Source organism: Ceratotherium simum, chromosome 20 (genome assembly GCF_057802395.1).
Source record: "Ceratotherium simum simum isolate JZ-2026a chromosome 20, ASM5780239v1, whole genome shotgun sequence".
NCBI classification, from domain to species: Eukaryota; Metazoa; Chordata; class Mammalia; order Perissodactyla; family Rhinocerotidae; genus Ceratotherium; species Ceratotherium simum.
Window position 1 is genome coordinate 51,151,697 of NC_141919.1, and position 14,626 is coordinate 51,166,322.

The following is a 14,626-nucleotide window of genomic DNA, read 5'->3' on the forward strand; positions in this document are numbered from 1 at the left end:
ATCAACCTACCAAAAGCATGAGGGCCACCTGGAGGTGATGCCAAGTGTGTGAGTGAACAACATGCGTCTGTAGGGGTCACACCTGGCATGGGTGTGAAACTCTGCTATGTCAAACTCGGCACCGGGCCCATCCCCTGACCTTACGCCCAGTGAGGCACACTGGTCCCAGGGCCAACACTCCTCTAGGAGGCAGAAATTCAGGTGTGACTCTTGCCTCCTCCCTCTCCCCGACCCTCTGCCAATCAGTGCCCTCCTCTCAGACCCAGCCTCCTCTGGCCTGGACCACCAACTCTTCTCCCCAGGACCTTGTGGTAGGTGACACCCCCTGCTCTCCCTGTCTCTAGCCTCCACCCTTATCCCCAGCCCAGCTCCGACTGAGGCACTAGGTCCGTGTTCTCTTTGGCCCCTCCCTGCCACACTGAGGTTCAGTTCTGCTCACACCTTTGGCTCACTCCAGCGCTCTCCTGCTCAGATTTCAGATCTGACAGCCAGGCAGACCCCCTTTCCCCCAAGAAGCCTTGGTGATTCGACCGCCTTCAGCACCGATGCCCCTTCCCCAGGGCTTTGTGGGGAGAATTCTCCTGGGGAAGAGTCAAGCTGCCTCCTCTACCCACCTCTCTCCGAGGCTGGGCCCACAGACGGGAGAATGGGCGAAGGTGCAGAGGCAGACAAACATGCCCTGGAGGTCTCCAGGGGGCTAGAGTTCTGCGGACCTCCTGTGCCCAGCTTGCTCCCTTTCCCTACACAGCTTCCTCTGGCTGCTCAGAGAAGAGGGGGTGCCTGGAGAGAGCTACATGGTAAGATTCCTCTTGGAAAGGTAGGAACTGGCTTGGGGAAATTCTAGTTCTGAGCGTTTGAAGATTGCTCAGCAGGGGCAAGGGACTGGCAGCTACTTCCAAAAGGAGAGAATCAACCAAGCATAGTAAACCCACCTTTGGGGTCTGGGCCAGGAGGGCTACAACTGGGAAGGGCTGAGGGGAAGGAATAAGCCTGACCAGGACCCAGTTTCTCTCCCTCTTCATCTGCGACAGGGAAAGGCTGTCTCTCACTACCACACATAGCCCTCATCTGATCCTATACCGCACAGGGACAAAGATGACAGACCTACACTTCCACTCATCCAACACATACTTACTGAGAACCTACTCATGCCAGGCATGTTGGACACAGGAGTGAATAAAACAAAGTCCCTATTATAATGGTATAATACCGGTGGGGGAAATATATAGTGTGTCAGATGGCAATAAGTAAAATGAAGAAAAATAAATCTGAGTTGGAGGGAATAGGAGGGGAAGGATGTATTAGTTACCTATTACTGCATAACAAATTACACTGAAACTTAAAACAACTTTCATTTTCTCACAATTCTGTGGATCAGGAACTCGAGAGTGGTTAGCTGAGTGGTTCTGGCTCACTGTCTCTCATGAGGTTGTAGTAAAAATGTTGGCTAGGGCTGCAGTCATCTGAAGGCTTGATTGGGATGGAGGATCCACTTCCCAGGTGGCTCACTCCCATGGTTATTGGCAGGAGGCTGGTCTCCCCAGGTGGACCTCTCCACAGGAGAGGACCCCTGTTGGGAGTGTCCTCCCAACGTGACAGTTGGTTTCCCCCAGAGTGACCTGAGAAAGAGACTAAAAAGGCAGTAATGCTCTTTATGCCCTCGTCTTGGAAGTCACACACTGTCACTTCTGCCATATATTATTTGTTAAAAGTACATAATTTAGGGGCCGGCCCCGTGGCTTAGTGGCTAAGTGCGCATGCTCTGCTGCTGGCGGCCCGGGTTCGGATGCGGGGCATGCACGGATGCACCGCTTCTCCAGCCACGCTGAGGCCGAGTCCCACATACAGCAACTAGAAGGATGTGCAACTATGACATACAACTATCTACTGGGGCTTTGGGGGGAAAAAAAAAAGGAGGATTGGCAATAGATGTTAGCTCAGAGCCGGTCTTCCTTAGCAAAAAGAGGAGGATTAGCTTGGATGTTAGCTCAGGGCTGATCTTCCTCACAAATAAAAAAAAAAAAAAGAAAAAGAAAAAAAAAGTACATAATTTAGTCCAGTCCACATTCAAGGGGAAGGGAATTAAGCTTCAGTTCTCAAAAGCAGGAGTATCAAAATTTTACGGAGGTACTTTAAATGTTGGAGGTATAATTTAATAATTTAAAATTATGGAGGTATACACAAATGTTAAGGGAAGGACTCACTGAGCAGAAATCAAAGGAGGGGAGGAAGAGAGCCATGGGGATACCTAGGGAAGAGCACTGCAGTCAGGAGAGTAGCAGGTGCAGATATCTTGAGGTGGAAGTTTGCTTGATGTGCCACAAGAGTCAGGAGGCCCCTGGGCTAGAACAGGGCGGCAAGGTGAATGGCCGGATGTTTGCTCAGGGGTAACACGGGCCTTGGAGTAGGTTCCTGGAGGTAGTGAAAGGACTGAATGAGATGGGAGGCCACTGGAAATGTCTGAGCAGAGAGTGGAAGTCTGACTCTGGCTGTTGTGTGGAGAACACTCCACACAGGAAGCACTGTAGTAATCCAGGCAAGAGATGATGGCTTGGACCAGGGTGGTGGCAGTGGCGGTGGCAAAGTGGTTAGCTTCTGGATATGTTTTGAGGATAAAACTGACAGGATCTGTTGATGCCTTGGATGTGGGATGTGAGAATGAGACGTATCTAAGATAACTCCAAGGCTTTAGGCCCAAGCAGCTGGGTAAATGGAGGTTCCCTTCACTGAGACAGTAAAGACTGCAGGAGGTGCAGGATTGGGAGAGAAATCAGTTTGTGTCGAGCTTTCTAAGTTTGAGATACCAATTAGACAACCAAGTAGAGATATTGAACAGAGAGGGAGGCAGTCAGATATCTGAATCTGGAGCTCAGAGAAGAGGTTTAGGCTGAGACAAACAAGTACAAGTTAAGACATATAGATGGTCCTCAAGGTCCATCCATGTTGTTGCAAATGGCAGGATTTCCTTCTTTTTTATGGCTGAGTAATATTCCATTTTGGTATACACACACACATACACACATATATATCACATTTTCTTTATCCATTCATCTTGAGGATATTATGCTAAGTGAAATAAGTCAGACAGAGAAAGACAAATACCGTATGTTCTCACTTATATGTGGAATCTAAAAAAACAAACTCATAGAAACAGAGAACAGACTGGTGGTTGCCAGAGCCCAGGGATGGGAGAAACAGGTGAAGGTGGCCAAAGGCACAAACTTCCAAATATAAGATAAATAAGTCCTGGAGATGTAATGTACAGCATAGTGATTATAGTTAACAATACTATATTGTATATTTGAAAGTTGCTAAGGGAATAGATCTTGCAGTTCTCATCATAAGAAAAAAAGAATTTATAACTATGTGAGGTGATGGATGTTAATTAAACTTATTGTGGTAATCATTTCAGAATATATACATATATCAAATCATTATATATCATTATATTGTACACTTAAACTAATACAATGTTATATGTCAATTATATCTCAATAAAACTAGGAAAAAAAAAGACATATAGGGCCAGCCCCAGTGGCCTAGCGGTTAAGTTTGGTGGGCTCCACTTCAGTAGCTTGGGTTTGGTTCCCAGGCACAGACCTACACCAGCCGTCTATCAGTGGCCATGCGGTGTTGGCAGCTCACACACAAAATAGAGGAAGATTGGCAACAGATGTCAGCTCAGGGCGAATCTTCCTCAGCAGCAAAAAAAAAAAAAGACATATAGATGATATTTAAAGTTATGAAATGGTTGAGATCACCTGGGAGGGGTGTAGACAGAGAAGTTTGAGGATGGAGCCCTGGGAAGTCAGATGTTGAGGAGCTAAGAAAGATCTAGCAAAAGAGACAATGAAGGAAGAGAGCAGTATCCTGCAAGCCCAACTAGTTTTAAGAGTGATGAACTGTGTCAAATGAAAGCTGAGAAGAAATAGCCACCAGACTTTGCAACAGAGATGGGGAGGAGCCTGGGAGCCTACTCCTATGTGGGAGGGATGGAGGGATGACAAGGGGAGCGGAGGCATCCCTGATAAATGTGGGCTCTGAGCCTGAAGGCAGAGCTGGGTTACAGGGTGGGAGAAATCCTTGACTTTGCAACCCATGATCAATGGAGAGGCCCCAGCCAGGACCTGTCATGGCCAACATGGTGGTGGGGTATCAGGATAGCCATCTGGCCTGGGCCTCACATTCATTCAGTCACAAATTTAGACTTTTCATGTTGTTTCCAAATAGTTATACATGTAGTCTTTTGTACTTTCGTTGATTAGAATGTCGAATTTTCGGAATACCTGTATACAATTTTTATAACCATGTTCCTTCCCTTTTTAATGTACCAGGAGTCCTAAGAAGTAACAGTGGCCTGGGCCTCACTCAATCTCAGAGCAGGGCCAGGAGGAGGGTGAGGCAAGCGAGGTGCATAGGGCCCAAAATTTAAGATGCTAAGTGCAGGGTTCCTGGGAGTGAGTGTACCTCAGGCACCTCTAGTCCAAGCCCCACCCACCTAGGACACCACCCCCAGGAGCTTCCACAGAAGTGGGTGGTCCTGGAGAAGCAGACTGGAGAGGAGGAACTCTTGCTCTGGGTGGGGGTGGAAACCCAGAAAAAAGCAAATGACTGTGCCTCTTTGAGTTCAAAAGTGGGTACACACTGCCACCCCGTGGCCATCCAGGGCAAGATCCCCAGGACTGTTTCGAGTGGCACTGGCAGAGGCAAACCAAGACACACACCACCTCACCCAGCTCTGATTTCTTAAATTGTAGCATTCAAAACTGGTGGAGTGGATCTTATTAAACATGCTCATCTCAAGGCCTCAACCCAGAAGAACTGATCTCTGGGGATTTGGCACAGTAATCTGTAGTCAGTGAGCCTCCTAAGTATCCAGTCCCTAGTACAGTCCAAAGCCACTGTCTTATAAACTGAATCACACAGCAAGGAGATGCCTTCTTGAGCTCCCCCCAGGAGTTAGCAGGTTTTTCTGCTGCTCACACACACAAGGAAATGGAACTGTTCAACAGGTCTTTATTAACAGAGACAGACAGATGGACAGAGAATGCAGCAGGGGCAGTGTCTGGAAGCGGTGATGTGTGTGTGTGTGTGTGTGTGTGTGTGTGTGTGTGTGTGTGTGTGTGCGCATGCGCACGCAGAAAAGGCCTTCTCTAGGCCAGGAATGGTCCCTTGGACCTAAGCCCACCTCTCCAGGCCCTCTCTCCAGTGGTGGGCCCTGGGCTGAGGCCAGCCTCCTCATTATACCCCCTAGGGAGGAATAGGGGGTCTTTCAGGATAGGAGGACCCTGACCTCAGCATTCTCCACATTCATCTTGTTCCCCAGCTGACTTGGTTGCTGAGAGGGTCGGGCACAGGCCATGAGGGCACTTGCATAGCAGGGGAAAGAATGGGGGTAAGGCATATGGTGAGGACAGGGGGATGAAGGGGAAGGGCATCATAACTGCAGGTGAAGGGGGCTTCCAAAGGCAGCTCCTCTTCTCCCTCACCCTCTCCCCCAATTGCTGCTGGGTTGAGGAGTCAGACCCAGGCAGAGTGTAATACCCACCTCCACCCCCAACTCCAGAGCCCTGACAGGGGGCAGGGAAGCTCTGGAAAGGCCTGAGTTAGTGAGTCAAGCTTGTGGTATGTGTTTGAACATGACTGGCCCCTTGGTATAGGGGGGCTCCCTCGCTGGATGGGTGTGAATGCATGATGCTGCCATACACACAGGATTCAGCATCTGAATGTGTGTCCCATATGTTCCCACGGGTCTCTATGTTTGGCTGTATAAGCATGTATGTCCCTGCTCATACACCTGGAACTCAGTATCTGCAAGTTGTGAGTATGTCTTTGTCTTTTCACATGGGTTCCAGCAAGTGGCTATGTGTGGGCCTGCCCACTCCTGTCCATCCACAGGTCCTCCTTCAGTCCTGGCTGGTCAGGGGTCCTGGCCGAAGAGGTAGGTGGTGAGCTCAAGCCGGAGGCCCCGAGCATAGGCGCGAAGAGTATAAAAGAGGGTGAGGAAGTCCTGGGTGCTGAAGATTGTGTCTGCCAGCGCGAAGGCCAAGGTGGACGGGATGACACCCCGGCCGTACTCCACCATCCACGTGTTTGGCCCCCACTTCACAGCCGTTGCCTCACCAGGCCCGTGCATCACTGTCTCCCCTGGGGGGCAAGGAGCACCCATATGAGGAGCCCAGCCCTGCGCTTCCATTGCTGCCACCTCCCTGGCCCGTGGGCTGTCTAGGGGCAGGGAATGGAGAGGGAGCTTCAGGAAAGGAAAAAGCCTTACCTCACTGGCCTGGTCTCCCATCTGCAGGGGGAAGAGGCCAAGATGGCCACTTCTAAAGTTTCCTCTGTGGCATCACCTGGCTCTTGTCCTCTCTTGGGGGAAGCCAAAGAGGGCCACCTCACCTGGCCATGGGCCACCGTATGGGGGTCATGGAAGTCTGTCTGCATTTCCCAAGCCTCACTCATGTCAAGCAGAAATTTAGCTAAACTTGGGCTGGGCCTGTTAGACAGGGAGGGGTAGCTGTAAGACTATGAGGCTGTCTGAGAAATGCAGCTGTTTAGTTACATGCCGTGCTTGTAACATTCAACCCCAAACCTACTGGAAGTCCACAGCTCTACTTTTTATGTAATATGTTTCACTATATAAAAAAAGGAAGACAACTTGGAGGTATGACAGCATTTTTGATTACCCAACTGTCTCCCCAACAAATGTTGGAATACTGGATGAGTAAAATAGGCAGATAAAAATCAGGCATGGTTAACAGGAAGCTGTTACGTTTCATTCCTTTTGACAGAGGAAAGCAACAGGCACCCTCAGCCCTGCCTCAACCAACCACCTGTGGCTTACCTGAGGGGTAAGGGAACTAGGGGGAGGGCCCCTCAATGCACCCCTTTTCTATGCCATGGCTCTCTCTCCCAACTGTGAGCACCCCAGAATGAAGGGACCCACTATCTCACGGAGCCTCCCTACCCACCTGGGTAGAAGACCTCACTTTTGGTAGTGCCCTCTCTCCACTGGTGGAAGGTGCCAGAAATGATGGTGTCCGAAATCTCAGCCCAATAGCGCCCTGAGGGACAATCAGACGGACACCGAACATCAGGGTAGCCGCAGCATCATACGGCCTGGCCAAACATCAGAAAGGAGGGCATGGGCCCTTGGACTGCCCTGGCCTCCCAGTCCGGCCCGCCGCCAGCACTGACCCGAGTGGCCGCCAGAGCCCAGGGCGGTACCGAAGAGCAGCACGTACTCGGACAGCGAGGCGTGCAGAATGCACATGGCACCCATCCAGCCGCCCGCGTTCACGAACACCCACTGCAGCTCCTCGTCGGGCAGCACATGTCCTGGGTGCAGCCGCCGCAGCTCCACGATCAGCCGAGAGAAGGCCAGCTCGTGGTCCAGCCCTGGCGGGGGCAGAGGAGCAGCAAAGTCAGGGCCAGCACCGGTCCCGAACTCGGGAACGACTCCCCGGAACCCCCAGCTCGACCGCGGCCTCCCCCGCCCCTGCCCTCCACCGGTCACTCGCCCGCTCCCCGGCCGACTCACCCGCGTACTTCCGCGCCAACTGCGCGATCTCTTCGCGCTGGAAGACGAAGCTCTGCGTGCCCAGCCAGAGCCGGCCCACCTGGGCCAGCACGGCCGCGGCGGCCAGGAGCAGCGCGGCCCACGCCCACCGCCGGCCCACGGCCCACTGCATCCCGCCGGGCGGCCTGGCACGGCGCAGCGCGGGAGCGAGCGGGGCCTCAGGCCGTGACTCCCACCGCCGCCGGGCCTGCAGCGCGCCGTCAGCGGCCCGTTCCCCCGCCACCGCCATGGTACGGCTCGCCCCGGCCAATCGGAGCGGCCCGGGCACCGGGCACCGCCCCCCGGGTTGAACCATCTCCGCGCGGGGTCCGGGGAGCGCCGAGGGGCGGGGCGCCCGTGAGGTGAGGGGGCGGGGCCAAGCCTCCCAGCCTCCCGCCTTAGGGCCTCCGGGCCGGGTCTCTCCCAGTGGCGTCCCATGTAGGGGAAGCCGAGACTCGCAATGGACTGGCCCTCCTGGGCTCAGTCATGGCGAAGCAGGCCAGCCCGGAAGCAGAGCCTTCCGGGACTCATGATTGTTAAGGCCAGTCTTTGCTAGCACAGAAGGTGGGAGGAGGAACTTCAGCCTGCGAACGTTAGGGAAGGCTTTCTGGAGGCGGTAACACCTGAGCAATGTCTTTAAGAGAGATAGGAAAGGCCTTCCAGCCAATGAGATGTACTCCAAAAGCAAAGGCACCGAGGAGAGAGACAGTGTGGGGTCTTCAGGGGCCTACTGTTCATTGTCTGTTGTGAAGCACAAAATGTGAGAGGAGGGCCTTGTAAACCAGCTAAGGGTTATTGGCAGGGGAGTGAAAAAGGAAAAGAAGCAAAAGAGAGAAAAGAGGCAGCACAGTTCAGTGATTAAGAAAGAAACTCTGGAGCTGGACGGCCTGGGTTAAAAGCCTGGCTCCTGCCACCTGCTTGTGTGATCGTGGCAAGTTACTTAAACTCTTTGAGACTCAATTTTCTCATCTGTAAAATGGGGTGAATAAAAGTACCTGTCTTATAGCACGTACCTTCATTGTGATGAAGATTAAATGAGTTAATATTTATAAAGTAATTAGTGCCTGGCACGTGGTGTCATATGTGTTAGTTATACAAATAAAACATAAAGGAGGGGTGCCGGCCTGGCCTGGTGGCGTAGCAGTTAAGTGCACGTGCTCTGCTGCAGCGGCCTGGGGTTCGGATCCCAGGCGGGCACCGACACACTGCTTGTCAAGCCACGCTGTGGCAGCATCCCATATAAAGTAGAGGAAGATGGGCAAAAGGAGGAGGATTGGCAGATGTTAGCTCAGGGCTGAGCTTCCTCACGAAAATAAATAAAGGAGAAGAGAACTGGAAGAGCCTAGCCTCACAGACGAGAGTGATGGAATGAAGGGTCAGCACAGTCAAATATAATCAAGTGGGCCAGTGAAATGACGGAAAATCGTCATTTGGTTTCTCAGTAGGGGCATGTAGCAGAGATGATGCTATACATTCACAAATCCGTTTCTTTTGCTCTTGGGCAGCCAGAGTACATTCCACAGTCTACTCTGTAGTTTGATGAGGCCATGTGATTGTGTTCTGGCCAGTGAAATATGGGCAGAATGATGTATGCCACTTCCAGGTCTGGTTCCTAAACTCTTCTGCGAGATTCTTTGCATTCTATCTCTTCTCTCCTCTATTATCGTAGTTACATAGAATTAAGTCATTGGGGAGAATTCTGAATGCTGGATGGGACAGACCTCCCCCTTTCTCCCACAGTGGACTGTAGTGCTAAGCCACTGAGTTTGGGGTTGGTTGTTACAGCAACTAAGATACCTTACCCTGACTAATACAGGGCAAAAGACGTGTTACAACGTACTATGCAGGTAAGAGTAGAGGCTGGGAAGATGGACTATTTTTTGAGAAACTTCGCCAAGAAGGGAAAGAGAAAGAAAGGATTATCCGGAGGAGAATGCAGGATTGAAGGAACATGTTTTTGTATTGGCTGTGGCTTCTGTGACACTCCTGAACTGGCGTTCTCTAAGAACCCTGAGTAGCAGGGACTAGCCCAAAAATCTGGCCTCTGTCCATGGCAGAGCCCTCTGGGACTGTCTAGCCCTGCAGCTCCCTTGTCTGGTTTTTCAGAAAGCTTCTCCAGCACACACTGTTTAAAAAAAAAAAAAAAGTGTCCTTTGGCCTTAAGAGGGTCTGTGACCCCAGGAAGGGGAATAAGGGCTGGGGTCACAGCCCTCTTCCCTAGTTATTGTAGAGGAGATCACACCTCTGGGAGCTTGGAGGGGAAGGGCTGCATAGGCCCCATCTCAGCCATTCTCCACTTCCCCCAAAAAGTGACTTTGGGGAGACACAAAGAGAGGAGAAGTTTGGACATGCTCCTGAAGAGATGTTTCTGAAGGGGGTCAGGAGTTAGTTGGTATGACCCAGGGAGTGGCGCTGATGCACTGGTGTTCTTGGGAAAATGGGGCTGCCTCCAAAATCCAGCCACTCAAACAACAGAGACAGCTGAGAAAGTAGGAAAGCAGATCTTCTATCCCCCTCTCCCCATACTGTGAGGAGCCAGTGGAACAGGTAAAATCCCATTTCTCAGCTCCCTGCTCCCTGCCCCCTACAGAGTGGCCTCTTCTGATTCCAGTCTGAGGCCCTGGGGCAGAGGTTCCCTAAATGACCCATGACCCAGTTTTTACATCTGAGCTGCAAAACACCTGGCTTGGTCTGGCCTGGCTTAGGGGAAGGGGCCTCTCGGCTACTGCCAAGCTCCTAGCTCACTAGGTTTCTGTCTTGAGTCTCACTGAAGTCTCAGAGGTGTTTCAGAGCAGCAGGAAGAGCCTGGAAACTTGGGTTCAAATCTCAGCTTGGCCACTCATCCCCTGGGTGACCTTGAGGCCTCTGTTCCCCACCGTGAAATAGAGAGGAGGTTCAGACAATATTTCAATGGCTCTTTAAAAGGGCCAGGGGAGTAATTAATTTGAATTTTATCCTAGTGTTAGCCAGTTGGTTTGATCCAAGGGAAAGTTGGAGAAGGGAAGGGAGTGCGTAAAGGAAACACTTCTGACCCCACCCAGATGGTGGCTGGTGGGGATAGGGTATGGTTATGGTGAAGTACCCACTCCTCTTGGTAATACCTGAGGCCAGGGTTCAGCTGAAGCAGATCAAGCTATGCCCCCCCCCCCACCACAGCCACTGAGTAGGTAAGTGAGGTGACTGTGGGTCCAGGGTTCTACCCTTACTTGGCCCTAGAATAGAAGCTCCGGGAGGGCAGAGGCCATGTCTGACTTGTGCACACAGGGGCATCCCTTTGCCCACATGGAGCCTAGGTGCCTGGCACATGGTAAACACTTGGTAAACGTTTCCTGAATGAATGACCAAATGCATGACTGAATGCAGCGAAGAAATCTTGTAAGCGTCCTGGAGCCGAGGGATCTGCAGGAAGCAGGTTTCACGCAGGGTCTTCCAGGGTGGTGGCTTTGGGCCTGGGGTGGAGTGGGATCATCAAAGCGGCCCCTATAGTGCCGGGCCGTCCTGAGCCCCGCCCCCGGGTGGCCGGGCGGACCCCTCCGGCTGTCACGTGCTGGCGGCTGGCCAATCACCGGGGGCGGGGCGGGGCGAGGATGGGCCGACAGAGGGATGGGAGAGAGGCGGCTGGGCAGAAGTTCCAGACGATCCCCCCGGTGGCCTCATGTCGCGCAGCGGAGAGGGCCTTGAGCAGCGCCAGCAGGCGTCAGAGGCGGACGCCACGGCCACAGTCTTCCGGGCAAGCGGTAACTGCAGGGCGGCCGGGACTCGCTGGGACGCGGAGCCGAGCCCTCCCCTTCCTTAGGAAATTGTGGTCCCTACCCCCAGGTCGGCGCGCCCACCCGGCCGGGCCCGCGGCGAAGGGACACGCGCGTGGTGGGGCTGCAGGCTAATTGGCGCTGGGAACGCCCAGGTCCAGGCCTTTAGCTCCTGAGCAGGACCGGGCAGAGAGGGGGACTCCGAGCTTGGGCCTGCTGGTGAGTGGGAAGAGAGGGCAGAGAGCCTTGCTGACTGACCTGGACTCTGCCCCCAGAGCATCAGCATATCCGCTACAACCCGCTACAAGAAGAGTGGGTGCTGGTGTCAGCTCACCGCATGAAGCGGCCCTGGCAGGGGCAGGTGGAGCCCCCGCTTCTGCAGACAGTGCCCCGCCATGACCCCCGCAACCCTCTGTGTCCCGGGGCCACACGGGCCAATGGAGAGGTAAGCCTTTAGAGACCACATCTGCAGGCTGGGCCAGGGGGAGTTTCCCCGCTTAGAGCTGCCCCTCACCCACAGGGGAGTGGACCTCCTTCTGGGTCATAGCCCACGAAGTCTTTTTGACCCCAGAGTGGGCCTTCCCCACCCCTTTGTAGCCCGTCCAGCCCTTGAAGTCCACCAGATGGCTGGTGGTAGGGGGCAGCGAATGCTTCTAGCCCATCCTTGTCAGTAGGTGAATCCTCACTACGACAGCACCTTCCTGTTTGACAATGACTTCCCAGCTCTGCAGCCTGATGCCCCCAATCCAGGTAACCTGGCTCTAGCTGCTGTTGGGGGGAAGAGAGGCTGGGCTTTCGGGGGGAATTCTGTTGCAGAGAGTGACACCCCTTTATCTTAGGACCCAGCGATCACCCCCTTTTCCAAGCCGAGGCTGCTCGAGGAGTTTGGTAATGATGGCTTTCCTCTCTTAAACCTTCAACCCAGGCCTGAATTGAGCACTGGGGTGGGGCATTGCCCCCAGCACAGCCAAGCCCTATACCTCTGTCATCTCTCCCTCCCTCTCCACCTAGTAAGGTCATGTGCTTCCACCCCTGGTCGGATGTGACACTGCCACTCATGTCAGTCCCTGAGATCCGTGCTGTCGTCGATGCGTGGGCGTCAGTCACAGAGGAGCTGGGTGCCCAGTATCCTTGGGTGCAGGTCTGTGAGGTCGCCCCCTCCTCTGGATGGGCAGGGAGGGAGTGGTGCAGCTTTGGTCCTGGGAAGTGACATTCCTCTTTCCAAAGGGTGTGGTCGCAAAGGGTTGACTGGTGTCTTTTTGGCTACTGAAACTCCCTACCCCTCCCTGATAGATCTTTGAAAACAAAGGAGCCATGATGGGCTGTTCTAATCCTCACCCTCACTGCCAGGTGAGTGTGTCAGGGGCTCCAGTGGATTTCTGGGCTGAGTCTGAGCAGCACTGTGGGGAGGGGACCTGGAGTAAGGGAGGGACAGAGGAAGGATGCTAGTGAGGTGGAGGCTTGGGGATGAAGGATCTGCTGCTCTTCTCTGCTCCTGCCCCTTGACAGGTGTGGGCCAGCAGTTTCCTGCCAGACGTTGCCCAGCGTGAGGAGCGATCTCAGCGGGCCTATCAGAGTCAGCATGGAGAGCCCTTGCTGATGGAGTATGGCCGCCAGGAGCTGCTCAGGAAGGTGGGAGAAAGCCAGGCCCTGTGTCCCCAAGGAGCCCCTAACCTTACTGCAAAAGAGAGAGGTGTATGGAGATGGGTAGAAGGGAAATAGCAGAGAGACTTGCTGGGAGGCCATAGCAATAATCTAAAGCAAAGATGATGGTGGTTGAGACTAGGCTGGTGGTAAAGGAGGTGGTGAGAAGGCATTGGATTCTGGGGACATTTTTTCTTCTGCTTTGCCTGCCTGTTTGCTGACCCCTCGCACCCACCTTGATGACCTCATCTCCATTCGGTCTGCCCAGGAACGTCTGGTCCTAACCAGTGAGCACTGGTTAGTGCTGGTCCCCTTCTGGGCAGTGTGGCCCTTCCAGACACTGCTGCTGCCCCGTCGGCATGTGCGGCGGCTGCCTGAGCTGACCCCTGCTGAGCGAGATGGTGAGTCTCCCAACTGGGACCCTGGGGCCAGGCTCTGGATGGGGATGACTCTGGTAGGGCCAGCATCTGGGCCCCAGGCTGAGAGTCAGGCTCTGATTCCAGATCTAGCCTCCATCATGAAGAAGCTCTTGACCAAGTACGACAACCTGTTTGAGACGTCCTTTCCCTACTCCATGGGCTGGCATGGTGAGGCTTTTTGGGCACCCATATCTAGCTAGCCCCAACACCATTTCTGGGCTCCTGGGGCCCAGCCTGGTAGACTGCAACCCCCAGCAGGCCTTGCAGCACTTGGTGGGGGAAGTGTCCAGAGCAGGGATGCTGGGATGGAGGGTGGAGCAGCAAACTGGGTGAAACTATGTCTCCCATGTGCTTTGCAATGCCTGCCTGGTCTCCTCTCTGGCAGAGAATGCTGGGAGATGTAGTTTTCAGGTACCTAGCCTGGTTTGGGGGTAGGGGCTAGACTGAAGAACTAAGAAAGGGCCCTCCTCAGCTATCTCTGCCTTCTTCCTGTCAGGGGCTCCCACAGGATCAGAGGCTGGAGCCAACTGGGACCACTGGCAGCTGCATGCTCATTACTACCCTCCACTCCTGCGCTCTGCCACTGTCCGGAAATTCATGGTTGGCTATGAAATGCTTGCCCAGGCTCAGAGGGACCTCACCCCCGAGCAGGTCAGGACTCGGAGCAGCCTGGGTCCTTAGGTCCCCTTTTCTCTCTCATTTCTCCAAGGGATCCCAACAGTCATGACCCTGTTGGGTTCATGAGAACCCCCAGAACCTGGGCATTCCTAGGGACTCAGGAGCTGCTCAACTCCTTCATCCTCTGATTATTCCAGCCATCCTTATCACAGCCTCCCTCTCCCACAAACACTGCCCAGTGTCTCCTAGGCACTCAGAACGCCATACTACCATTCTGGGCAGTCCTTAACCTCCTCGATTGCCCCCGTCCCTGTTCCAGGCTGCAGAGAGACTAAGGGCACTTCCTGAGGTCCATTACCGCCTGGGGCAGAAGGACAGGGAGACAGCAGCCATCGCCTGACCACGCTGACCACAGGGCCTTCTGCCTGAGGGAACAAGGGCCTAGGGTTTGGGCAGATGTGGGATCAATAAAACTATGCTTCTGAAACTTTAATCACATATTGTAACACCAGAGGAGTGTGAACTCTAACCCGTGGGGTCTGGGGTTAAAGGCTGAAGGCACAGCGCCAGCCACAACTTTTCTTTGCCTACAGATGTGCAAAGACTTAAGGATACAAAAATTCCACCCCAAATCTCTGAAC

The 14,626-nt window shown here is 53.6% G+C and overlaps 2 protein-coding genes across 6 annotated transcripts; one reads left to right on the top strand and one right to left on the bottom strand.

Annotated features, from left to right (window-relative positions):
* Positions 1-4,996: 4,996 nt before the first annotated feature.
* Positions 4,997-7,779, bottom strand: SIGMAR1 (sigma non-opioid intracellular receptor 1). 5 transcript variants are annotated; one of them, XM_087444758.1, is made up of 4 exons: positions 7,538-7,768; positions 7,195-7,395; positions 6,969-7,061; positions 4,997-6,225 (listed from the first exon to the last, which is right to left on the bottom strand). In XM_087444758.1, exons 1-4 carry the CDS (start codon positions 7,686-7,688, stop codon positions 5,921-5,923), a joined length of 750 nt encoding a protein of 249 aa, XP_087300884.1. In that variant the 5' UTR covers positions 7,689-7,768; the 3' UTR covers positions 4,997-5,920. The 5 variants fall into 5 exon arrangements, with proteins under 5 accessions (XP_087300884.1, XP_087300885.1, XP_004428384.3 ...); XM_087444759.1 differs by having other exon boundaries at positions 4,997-6,147; positions 6,987-7,061; positions 7,538-7,766; XM_004428327.3 differs by having other exon boundaries at positions 4,997-6,147; positions 7,538-7,762.
* Positions 7,780-11,151: 3,372 nt separating this feature from the next.
* GALT (galactose-1-phosphate uridylyltransferase) lies at positions 11,152-14,478 on the top strand. Its single transcript, XM_004428325.3, has 11 exons — positions 11,152-11,292; positions 11,580-11,749; positions 11,979-12,054; positions 12,144-12,192; positions 12,316-12,445; positions 12,598-12,654; positions 12,814-12,936; positions 13,217-13,349; positions 13,452-13,535; positions 13,864-14,018; positions 14,305-14,478. The coding sequence occupies exons 1-11, from the start codon at positions 11,211-11,213 to the stop codon at positions 14,383-14,385; spliced, it is 1,140 nt and encodes a 379-aa protein (XP_004428382.1). The 5' UTR covers positions 11,152-11,210; the 3' UTR covers positions 14,386-14,478.
* Positions 14,479-14,626: the final 148 nt, after the last annotated feature.

Coding starts and splice junctions, on each gene's coding strand:
- SIGMAR1 (XM_087444758.1), bottom strand. CDS start 7,688: ATGCAGTGGGCCGTGGGCCGGCGGTGGGCGTGGGCCGCGCTGCTCCTG. Junction 7,396..7,537: donor GTTGGCGCGGAAGTACGCGG/GTGAGTCGGCCG, acceptor TGCCCCCGCCAG/GGCTGGACCACGAGCTGGCC. Junction 6,226..6,968: donor AAGTGAGGTCTTCTACCCAG/GTGGGTAGGGAG, acceptor CCCTGCCCCTAG/ACAGCCCACGGGCCAGGGAG.
- GALT (XM_004428325.3), top strand. CDS start 11,211: ATGTCGCGCAGCGGAGAGGGCCTTGAGCAGCGCCAGCAGGCGTCAGAG. Junction 12,055..12,143: donor GCCTGATGCCCCCAATCCAG/GTAACCTGGCTC, acceptor CCTTTATCTTAG/GACCCAGCGATCACCCCCTT. Junction 12,446..12,597: donor CCCAGTATCCTTGGGTGCAG/GTCTGTGAGGTC, acceptor CCTCCCTGATAG/ATCTTTGAAAACAAAGGAGC.